General features: G+C 42.2%; 1 protein-coding gene across 1 annotated transcript in view; it reads left to right on the forward strand.

Moving 5' to 3' along the window:
- trpm5 (transient receptor potential cation channel, subfamily M, member 5) overlaps positions 1-10,603 on the forward strand; it is a 127,936-nt gene extending 117,333 nt beyond the window's left edge. The window contains exons 24-26 of the mRNA XM_070898734.1: positions 3,801-3,873; positions 4,743-4,833; positions 10,272-10,603. Coding sequence (XP_070754835.1) covers positions 3,801-3,873; positions 4,743-4,833; positions 10,272-10,381 — 274 coding nt within the window. The 3' untranslated portion in view covers positions 10,382-10,603. The remainder of the gene's footprint in view (positions 1-3,800; positions 3,874-4,742; positions 4,834-10,271) is intronic.
- Positions 10,604-12,027: the final 1,424 nt, after the last annotated feature.

Here is a 12,027-nt window from a genome sequence, read left to right on the forward strand (position 1 = left end):
TATGTATACTATTCACCTCAACTACTCCTTGTGGTAGCGAGTTCACATTCTAAGCACTCTCTGGGTAAAGACATGTCTCCTGAATTCCCTACTGGATTTATTAGTGACTATTGTATTATGGCTTCTAGTTTTGGTCTTGCTCACAAGTGGAATCATCGCCTCTGATTATCCTGTCAAATTCTTTCATCATTTTGAAGACCTTTATCAGGTTACCTCTCAATCTTCTCTTTTCTAGAGAAAAAAAAAGAGCACCAGCCTTCAATCTTTTCTGATCGATATAATCTCTCAGTTCTGGTATCATTCTAGGAAATCCTTTTTGTGCCTCTATATCCTTTTTATAATCGAGACCAGAACTGTTCACAGTACCCAAAGTGTGGTCTAATCAAGGCTCCAAATAAGTTTAATGCAACTTCCCTGCTTTTCAATTCTATCCCGATGGAAATGAACCCCAATGCTTAGGTTAATAAGGCCATAAGAAAAGCAAACAGTGTCACTACTTTGTGATCTGTGTATCTGTAGCCCCAGATCCCTCTGCTTTGCTACCGCATTAAGACAGTCATGTTCCAAGCCGTATGTGGCCTCCTTATTCTTCCTACCAAAATGTATTGGCGCATACTTATCTATAATAAAGTTCATTTGGCAATTACATGCCCATTCTACAAGTTTTTTAATGTCTTCCTATATTTTACTACAGTCCTACTTTATATTAACACCCCCAATTTGGTGTCATCCATAAATTTTGAAATTGTACTTCTGATTCCCAAGTCCAAATCATTTGTAAATGGTGAGCAACAGTGGTCCCAGCAACGATCCTTGTGGAACACCACTTCCCACCATTTACCAATCTGAGTAACTGCATTTAACCATGCCGTTGTCTGTTTTCTCATTTGTAGCCAGCTTGCTATTCATTCTACTACTTGTCCCCTGGCTCCACATATTGGCCCCAAGTTTCCACATGATTTGCTCCTGATTTTTAGGAGCAACTGGTGGAGAACGGAGTATCTTAGAAATCGCAATTCTCCACATTTAAGTTTTCTGCAGTTCTAGTCATGTAGAACAGTTTCACTTTGGAACAGAATTTTTTTTTCAAAAGGGGGCGTGTCCGGCCACTGACGACTGATTTGAAAGTTTCCACAGTGAAAACGTACTCCAAACTAACTTAGAATGGAGCAAGTGAAGATTTTTGTAGGCCTGAAAAAACCTTGTCTACACATTAAAAAATCAGGCGCAGGTTACAAATTAGGCGTCCAGAACAAGATGGGGGGGGGGGGGGTGGGAAGTCATTACATTCGACAATAAATCCTTAGTTATACTTATACAAATATTATACAAATAATTCCAACCTGAATAAAAATTTATAAGCAAAGCAAAGATTAAATAAACCATGTTCCTACCTGTGTGAAAGTGCTTCAGGCAGGGAGAAGGCTGCAGGAAGCCTCACAAGTTGAGGCAGCCGTTCCCGATGGCGGGGCGGGGGGGGGGGGGAGGCAGGAGGCAGTGAGGAGGCAGCCGTTACCGACGGCAGGGGGGGGGGGGGGGAGAAAGTGAGGAGGCAGCCGTTCCCGACGGAAGGGGGGGGGGAAGGAGGCAGTGAGGAGGCAGCTGTTCCCGACAGCAGGGAGGGGGGGGGGAGACAGTGAGGGCCCGACCGACGGCAGCAGGGGGGAGGCAGTGAGAATGCTGCAGGAAGCCTCAGAAGTTGAGGCAGCCATTTCCGACAGCATGGGGGGGGGGGGGGGAGGGGGAGGGGGGGGCCCTGCCGTCGGTCGGGCCCGTCGGGTAACGGCTGCCTCAACTTCTGAGGCTTCCTGCATCCTTCTCACTGCTGCAAGAAGCCTCAGTGCTGATCATGGAAGGGCAATGTGGTTTTATTAAAAAATTTTAAAAATTGAACAGCTACAAAGAACTACAAAAATGGATGAGTGCCAATGTTTCCTTCACACTGCGCGTGCGCGAACGCTCCAACGCGCAGGGTTGCCGGCACGAAAAAAACTCATTTAAATGGTACCCGCCCCCTCCTACTTACAAAATCGGCGCGAGTGGTAGGCTCCGCCCCCTAGACGCCGCGCCAAGCTGACATCGAGCTGCAAAGCGCTCGAGAATAGCGCATTTTTTTTCAGGCGCCGTTTTCGGCGCGAATAACGGGCACCCAGCTCGGAGGGGTGCCTGTTTTGCCGTGTGTGGAAACTTGGGGCCATTATGACATGTCACGAGTCTACTATGCGGTAGATTGTTTGGAAATCCAAATATATTACAGCACCTTCATTACCCTTATTTACCCCATGTTACTACTACTTCAAATAATGTAAGTAAGGTTGGCCAAGCATGACCTTTCCTTTAAGCTAATTGGTCTATAGTTCCTGGGCTTGTTCAATTTCCCTATATACATACATATATATATGTATATATATTATATAAATATATATATATGAATCACATTAGCTATCCACCAGTTCTCTGAAACATTTTTTTCCAGTGATTTGATACATGTATAATGGTGCCTATGCTGTCTCTTCCCTAACTTCTTTAAATATGCATGCTTGCAATCAGTTTGGACCAATGGATTTATTGTATCTTTTATCTTAAATCTATTTACATACTTTTTGATCTCTTCTAATGTCATGTTCACCATGTTAGTTTCCGTAGAAATTATTTAATATTTCTGCCATTTCACTGTAATTATCTACAAGTTTATTGTGTATAGCCCTGAGTGGCCCTATCCTGATTTTACTGTTTGTGTCTAGAATATTTAATATCTTTCTATATTCCTTGGTAATTTTGCAGATTCTTTGTCTTCCTAATTGTTTTTGGACTTCTTTCCTAACTTCATATTCCATTTTGTCATCCTCTCCTTTGTTGTCTATGTACTTAGTATATGCCTTTTTGTTCAATTTCAATATTGTCCTTATTTATTTATTCCATGGTATGTCTTTCTCAGTAAATTTTTCCAGTTTATTTTCCCAAGTTCCATTCTCATCCCCTTAAAATCAGTTTTTTTCCCCCAATTTATTACTTTGGTCTGTGTGTTACATATGTCCTTCTCAATCTTCAGCTTTGAAAGAGGATTTAAGATAAGAGTCCAAGCTTCTCCAGCTTTTCCCCATAACTCAATTTGCTGACACAAATGATCAGCTTCCGTCAGTGATGGCCTGTTACAGTTCAATATTATTTTGCACACGTGAAAAGGTGCCTCTGCTCCTCTGCATCTTTCTCTAGTTCCTCCTTGCTGCATTCATATCAGCCCATATTTTGTGGCCAGTGGCAAACGAACGCCACTCACCGTTCATTACACTTAGATTTTTAGTGGGCTTTTGCATGGCAACTTTTGGTAATTAGAGCACCATTTCAGTATCCTCAGCACGCCAGTCTACATATAACCAGTGAAGATGCAGCTGATGTAAATCTTGAGTGCATCATGTCTAATGAATACCAATAAATATCTATGTTTGACCAATACAGTGCCATAGCAACTTGAACTTTCAGGTTCCAGAACATTCTATAGCCTACAGGGAATGCATTGCTCAACCAACCAATTGATTAGTTTGAACTAACTTTTGTTCACAAATGGAAACAAATTTTAATGAGCTAGGTGGCAAACACTGCATCTTCAAATTGATTTGCAGGATCTGAAATCTGTTCAAAGTCTATTCAGCTTGCTTGAGACAAGTGAATATTCTGTTCCATGAACTGGCCTGGGTGTCAGTGTGGGGCTAACTATAACTGGCCTCAACTCAAATGGTGTCCCTCAATCATAACAGAAATCAAATCCAATGTTATAATGCACTGTTTGTTTCTTTTAGGGTAGATTCACTATTGAAATCAATGAGTGGGCTTCAAGAACAGGAAAAATGCCTCAAAAACCTTGAAACAAGGGTAGGTCAAAAATTGTTCTGAACCAATGGTATGCCTTGCTAATGCTTTATTTATGTCCTTGATGAAACCTCACTTAATGAGGCAATAAACAAACTGGCACATGTTGGGAGTTGTGGCTACATTACTAACTTTGCACAATGACACAAATGCATCTCATTTGTTTGCCTTAATGCTTTGCCAAAACTTTGAAAGTAACAATGTTGATGAACACTGTTTAACATTTGTCTGAACCCAATATCAACTTTATAATAACTGGTTAGTGGAGCACAACCTCACTGAGACACGGAAGGAAATGTTACTTTTAATCCCCCGACACAAGTATCATCTTTGCAGTGACATCATTATTTTGCCTATGACATAATTACTCAGCTAACTGAATAAAGGAAAAATATACACAAGCACATCAAAATGTTACCCATTTTGAAAATGTGAAAAGCATTTAATAAAGCAATTGACTAGTATAGCAAAAGTATTAAACTGATACAGATGCTGGTACTATACTAAGTCTGTGCCACAACAGAAAATATACCAGGCCTGTGTTGGCGCTGGTACTCGACTGGATAGAATACCAGAGCCAATACTGTGCCAGCCAGCATATACCAGCTCTAATTGGATGGTAGCTCTACATTCAGAGGCAACTATATTAAGTGGCCAATATGACATCAACTAAGTTGACCAGGACATACTGGAACTGTGACTAGTATTCAGGACAGTTTGAAAGTGTTTTGTGGTTGCAGTTCCTTAATCATAATCCCAAGTGAAATATCCCCAATAATTTAATTGTGTTAGTTGTACTGTTTTATATTTTTGAAATGTAACTTGAATAAGGAAGCTGCATTTCCAGAGTTCAGTTCTTCTTGTGTTTGCAGATGAAATACTGCAGTGATGTTCTATCCTGGATGATTGAATCCTTTACTCAACACAACCTGCACTGCAACAGACCTCCTCCAACATATGCAGGTACTGTCTTTTTACTCAGCTTGTCAATCAGCCAATGCAGTCAATATGCATGACTGTGGGAACACTTTCAATAATTTTGTTTTATCATTAGCTAGCCCACATTGTCAGTGATTAAAATTGATCTCTGTATGTACAAAACTATTCCTGTATGGGTTATTTTGTATACTTATAGTTTCAGTATAATATTCTTGTCATTTATTATAGTCACACAATTGTGATTGATATTTTTACCTGCTGTGCTGAGTGCTCAAGGCAACATCAAAGAGCTGCTGGCACTTATCCCATCTTGTGCTGCCTGACTTTGCCCGCCGTCGCTCCCCACCCTCCCGAATCAACCTATCCCACCACCACACCTCCCACAACCTGCTCCAGGAACAATGCCTAGGGATCTATTGGGGAAGTGGGTGGAAAGAAGAGCAGTGAGTTTGATTAAACAGCAGCTGCAAATGGTAAACACAGTCTTGTGCAAGCAGGGAAAAAAGGGCACGTGAAAAGTGTTTGGAGTGTCCCCCAGATCGGGGGGGGGGGGGGGCACTTGATTTAATTTATTATGGTTTTCTCCAAAAGAATTGTGCAAGCAGGAAAGACTTGGATCCAGGCTTTGCCCTAACATTGCCTGTGGGAGCACGTGGCAATGGTACCAAACAGACCAACCCCTGGGACCAGCAGGGAAAGAGAAGATCTGGCGAGCTCACTGGCTAGCAGCAGCAGTAAAGTCCTGCAATTTGAAGAAACCAATTTGATTACCACAATTCAAATAGAAACTTGAAACACATTGAGGGGAGAGAGGAATAATTTTTGGTCTCACTACCTTCTCTGACCAGAAATAGAACTCCCAGATCTTCCACTGCTGAAACTGCCATCAGGAAGCTCGGTTTCCTTTTTCATTACACTTTTATTTCCCCCTCAACTCCCTATAATGGACTGAGTTCCATTTGTCAGCTGCTCATAGGGCTCTAATATTGCTCTCTTATCTGCAGAAGCTCTTAACACCCACCTCAACGAGATAGCATAAAAGCAGGTATCTGATAGGCAGCTCACCTCTGGTCTCTATTGTGCCTCAGTTAGTTTTGCTTCTCGCTCATTAATACCACCATAGTTAATGCTCCCCTGAACATTCTGCTTTTCAAATATACTACCTCACACACATGCTTCTCCCAACATCCTGTATGGAAATGCAAAACCTCTCTCTCTCGTACTTAAGTTTCTCTCTCTCAACCCCAAATCTGTGAAACTCCTTACCTCCGTTTCTCTTAGTTTTCACATTCAACACCCAAGTTTGATGTCACATGACCACCTTGATTTAACAAGTTAAATCTAAGAATGATAGGAAGCACATAATTCAGCAGCAAGTAACAAAAGGTTCAACCTCAAGGCATTTTAAATGTTCCTCAGTCAGTGCCATTGCAACTTTGTGGGAACTTGACTACCTTGTCCAACATGACTGCAGGTGTCTATTTGCCTTAGTGATGTAGTGCACATCTCAATTGTTTTGGATTTTGAAGCAGTGCCATGTAGTGGCAAGCTGAGATTAGTTGTCATAACTGAAAAGTATCCAAATACAATCTGCAGTAAGAGGTGCTACATAACAAAACCGGCTGCTTGAAGCTGCAGAAGTCCAGTTCTTGGGCACATCAGGATTGGTGAGTGCGTTGTGCAGAGTTCAAACTGCACCATCGTGTTATCATCTTCACAAGCTTTTGTCTGGTTGTAGATTCTGAATTTGTTGGTGTCCTTTTTGACGCAAAATAATTTCAGACCCCATATCCTCTCCACCACAAAGGCCACTAACTTCCACCTCGAACATTGTCTGCCTCAGCCTCTAAAATGCTGAAACCTCGTCACCTCGAATCAATTGCTCCAATCCTCTCCCTGCTGCCCTCCCTTTCTCCACACACTCCAATATGTGTGAAAATTTCTGCTACAGGCATACTGTCCCACACCAAATACCACTTACCTATCACCTTACATTATAACGACTACGCTTCAAAAGTACTTCATTGGTTGTAAAGCACTTTAGGACATCCTGAAATGCGCTATATAAAAGCAAATCTTTGCTCCCTGTTCACCAAATTAAATTTAAAATCCATGTATTTCAATTCCTTCATGGCCTTGTCCTCACCCTCACCTATTTTTGCAATCTCTCCCAGCCCTATATCTCATCTCTTCCCCCTCCTATTTCCTCCCCCCACCCCGAATACTCCATTCTTTGACTTGGACCTTTTGTGCATACCCCCTGGTCTTCAACAGCCTGGTCCTACCTTCCACCTTATCTCATCCATTAAGTCTTCTTCCTCTCGTCTTTTAAAAAAACAGCCTTCTTGCTCCCTTCCTGAATTCTCCCTCCTGGCTGTTTTCCCTAAGCCTGTCCGTGAAGCTTGGGATTTTGTGCTTGTTGTTGGGATGTGGGTCACACTGGCAAGGCAGTATTTATTGCCCACCCCAATTGCACAGAGTCAACCACATGGTGTGGAACTAGTCACATATAGGCCAGATAGGTAGGAAGGTGTGTGGGGTCTGTTCCCTGATGGACATTAGTGAACCAGTTAGGTTTTTAAGACAATCTATGGTTATTTCTGATGCCATCCCACAGATTTTCAGAATTTGCAATGAGATCCAGGTTGCTAATCCACTAACAATGACCACTTTTGTTAAAGATTCTATACAAATACAAGTTGCTAATACACTTCCTATGACTGCAATTGCCTGCATGCTCACGCATAACCAAAACACAAACTAGACTGCCTGAAATTTGAAGAGAAGCTGAAATAAAAAGGTTAATTTTCAAGTGTCACCCATCACTGCTATTTCAATGGCCAAATTCATTTGAAGGTGTACTGCCTCAAAGTGGAGGATTCATGAGCTAAATCAGAAATATACCAAAACCCAGAAATCTGCAGATTATGGGCTAGTGACGCTGCACTATAAACAGGGTATATTTAATGTATCCATGTCTCAAGAGCTCTGTTTTGAGTCTGAACATAGTGGAGACAAGGTAGAGTTCAAACACAAGTAGTATCAGCTGGTGTCATTCTTACTACATCACACGGATCCTGACATGGCTACTGATTTGCCTCTAATTTTCACCAAGAATGGGCAGCTAAACGGTGTTGATATAAAATAAAGATTCAACTTCCAATAATGGCATTCAGCACCAGCGTGCCATTATTATGTTGCCTGAAGACGACATAACGTATGAATTGCTAGATGAAGAGACACCAAGATAATGAAGTTGTTGACTAATCATAGTAATCAATCGTGATCAATGAGTCTACAACAGACCCAAGCAAAAGTCCCAGTGGTGGAGAGTTTTGGTAACTTTAGATTCAAAGTCAAATGTTCCTACCAGTCATGCTGCACTTACCATAGTACTCAAAGTACTCATATATTGTATCCCAAAATGTGATTTGCTGAAAGAAATCTAATTTGCATTTGAATGAATCAACACTAACTGCTTCCACCTTCTCCCTAGCCAGGTGATACTCATTATCAAATGTCAACATTTAACAATTTGCCAAGGCAGCAGGAGGGGCCTGCCTTGTGCTCCGTTATCTTATCTCAGCAAAGAGGCAGAATGAGGAAGAAAATAGCTGGGTTTTTTTGAAAAATAAAGTCAGTCCGAATTGTTTGCAGATTTACTTTCCAGATACAATAAGAAAAAAATTGAAATTTCCTTTAAACAGATTCTTAATTCACCACTTTTCCAAACTACTAAAAAACTCAACAGATTGGTCTTGAACTCCAGCCCCTGAACTAAAACACTGATGTCGCTGTTTTTTTGGTAAATGGTGTGTACTTCAAATGCTAATCGAGTTTGGATGGCATTACAGACACAAGATCATACTGGCTCCAATGTGCACTATTCTAGATTGCATTATTTATTTTACCTGCAGTATCTAGAATATATCCAACATGTTGGGCCCAAGTTTCCACAAGAAAAAAAGCAGGCGCCCCTCCGAGCTGGGCGCCCGTTTTTCGCGCCTAAAACGGCGCCTAAAAAAAAAAACCGCGATTCTGGAGCGTTCTGCAGCTCCTTGTCTGTTTGGCGTGGCGTGCAGGGGGGCGGAGCCTACACTCGCGCCGATTTTGTAAGTGGGAGGGAACTATTTAAATTAGTTTTTTTCCTGCCGGCAACGCTGCGCGTTGGAGCGTTCGCACATGCTCAGTGTGAAAAAAACATTGGCACTCGGCCATTTTTGTAGTTCTTTGTAGCTGTTTAGTTTTTTAAAATGTTTTAATAAAAGTACATTGCCATCAGCACAGAGGCTTCTTGTAGCAGTGAGAAGGGTGCAGGAAGCCTCAGAAAGTTGAGGCAGCCGTTTCCCGACGACCTCCGCCTTTTGCCTTCTGTCTTTCCCGCCAGCGGTCTGGAACGGCTCCATTTCCCCCCCCCGCGTTCGGTCGGCTCCGTCCCCTCCCCCCGCCCCGCATTCGGTCGGCTCCCTCTCCCCCACCCCACCCCCCCCCCCCCCCCCGCGTTCGGTCGGCTCCCTTCCCTCCCCCCCCCCCCCCCCCCGTTCGGTCGGCTCCCGCCCGCTTTCGTAGGCTCCTCCCTCCCCCGCGTTCGGTCGGCTCCCGCCCACCCGCGTTCGTCGGCTCCCTTCCCTACCCCCCCACCCTCCCGCGTTCGTCGGCTCCCTTCCCTCGCCCCCCCCCCCGGCCCGCGTTCGGTCGGCTCCCTCCTCCCTCCTCCCCCCCCGCCCGCGTTCGGTCGGCTCCCTCGTTTTGTGAGGCTTGCTGCACCATTCTTCCTGGCTGAAGCACTTTCACACAGGTAGGAAGATGGTTTATTTAATCTGTTCCTTGCTTATAAATGTTTATTCAGGTTGGATTTATTTGTATAATATTTGTATAAGTATAAATAAGGATTGATTGTAGAATTTAATGAGTTCCTTCCCCCCCCCCTCATTCTGGACGCCTGATTTGTAACCTGCGCCTGATTTTTTAATGTGTAGAACAGGTTTTTTCAGTTCTACAAAAATCTTCACTTGCTCCATTCTACTTTAGTTTGGAGTACATTTTCACTGTGGAAACTTTCAAATCAGGCGTCAGTAGCCGGACACGCCCCCTTTTGAAGAAAAAATTCTGTTCCAAAGTAGAACTGTTCTACCTGACTAGAACTGCAGAAAAAAAAATGTGGAGAATTGCGATTTCTAAGATAGTCCGTTCTCCACCAGTTGCTCCTAAAAATCAGGCGCAAATCATGTGGAAACTTGGGCCCGTTGTATCTCTGATGCCATGTAGTTCACTTATGTATGTATATGAATGGTTTCTATAGTGGGCAAGGAGTTCCACATTAACATGGCAAACCATCCATTTTGAGTATTAACTAAATCATTTAAAACCAGTTTCTTCTTCCTGTCTGTACACATGACAGAAACTGCAGTAAATCGATGAAAATGTTTTATAGAGCATTAACTTTATCCCCCCCCTTACAGGTTCTCCAGTTCCAGTCTACAAAATGCAGCCACCGAATGCATTGTCAGCAGACACCACTGACTGTCCAGGGGACACTGCTGCAACAGACATAGTGTACATCGATGACTAGCTTCAACAGGACAGACATTACACTCCAGTACAGAGCAAAATAATAGAGAAAAGTTTCACTGGCATGCATTTTTCTATGCTCTGTGCCAACATCTGTGATGACAATTTAAGAGCTCTGCACAAGAACTTCATTTTTTAACTTGAACTTTAATTCTAGGGGAACTAGTTTGTAGCATTTTTTTTTAAATTGGGGAGGGAAAGAAAAGAGTGAAACAGTTTTACCTTACTGCAATGATTTGTACATAAACTGGTAGAACATTGACAACTTTGCTTAAGGCACCTTTAAGAGTAAGGGCCCAGTCTCGCTGGTGTAGAATGCAAGCTGAATTACTAAACTAGATACAAACACAAAAATAAAATTGAAAATAAACTTTCACTGGCTCAGTAATTTTAGTGTCGCATTTCTTTTAAGCACGGTTTAATTTGTATTAAACTGTCTGACAATTGGCAAAGAGTTACATACAAAGCCAACCTCCAAATAATAGGTATTCAAATCAAAGAGAAATTTTGCTTACAGTGCTTTTCTTTGACAGCATTTTAAACATGTACACAACAGTGACCTACTGATTACCCCAAGTATCAGCTTAGCTCAGCTTGTAGCACTCTCCTGAGTCAGATGTTTGCGGGCTCACCCCACTGTAGGATTTGAGCACCTAATCTAGGCTGACACTCCCGTGTAGTACTGAGGGAGTGCTGTGTTGGCCGAGTCCCATCCTGAAGAGATGTTGAACACAATTTCATTAAAGATCTGAAACAGTCCTCGAGCTGTCTGCGCAACATGCCTCCTTCAACTAACCAAATTGATCATTAATCTCGGGGTTATTTGTGGGATCTTGCTGTGCATAATTATACACATCACATTTGACGACATAAAGAAGTTACTGCACTTTAAAGTTATTCATTCTGTGAAGCACTTTGAAAGATGAAAATCAGGCAGATCGGATTGCCCGCCCTTTGCAGAACATGTATAAAGGTCGTGCCATCTGCCATTACTGCCCAAGTAGAAAGGGTGAAATCTACCCCATTCTATCAAAATGTAAGTCTCTAACTGTAAGTACATCTGGGATTTGCTTTTTTACATAATATTCCTTGATGGTACAAAGTATAGCAATAGGGCTGTGTTTTAATATTTCACATTAATTAACAACTATTGGACATTACAATATGAACCTTAATTTACTTGTCTGTTTTTATTGTGATGGCCTCTATATTTTGTTGTGCCAGTCACATTCTTCGAGAGCACTAATTTTGATCAAGTCCTGGTCCTTGACTGTTAAAAGATCAGTCGAAAATTCCAAGATGCAGCAACAGCAATTATCAATTGTCAAAGGATTATGCACTGCTTTTCTGTTGTACTTAATGGATTAAGATTTGAGGAGGAGCGGGCAACACTCATTCACCATGTGTAGCAAACTAATCAGATTTGGAGCTATAAAGCAACTATGTGTTTAGCGCTGCAGAGAAAAGCCTCATTAGAAGGCAAAAGATTTTATGATTGCAATTGTCTTTGAATTAAAGTTTACGGTGTTCTTAAGTAGGTACCATAGAGATAGCATCTTACATTATTTACACTGTGGCCAACGCCCAATTACATGACAAACCCATTCTGAGGTTATTAGCTCGGTGTGCCACAATAATTTGAAGAAC

This window comes from Pristiophorus japonicus, chromosome 14 (genome assembly GCF_044704955.1).
Source record: "Pristiophorus japonicus isolate sPriJap1 chromosome 14, sPriJap1.hap1, whole genome shotgun sequence".
NCBI lineage: Eukaryota > Metazoa > Chordata > Chondrichthyes > Pristiophoridae > Pristiophorus > Pristiophorus japonicus.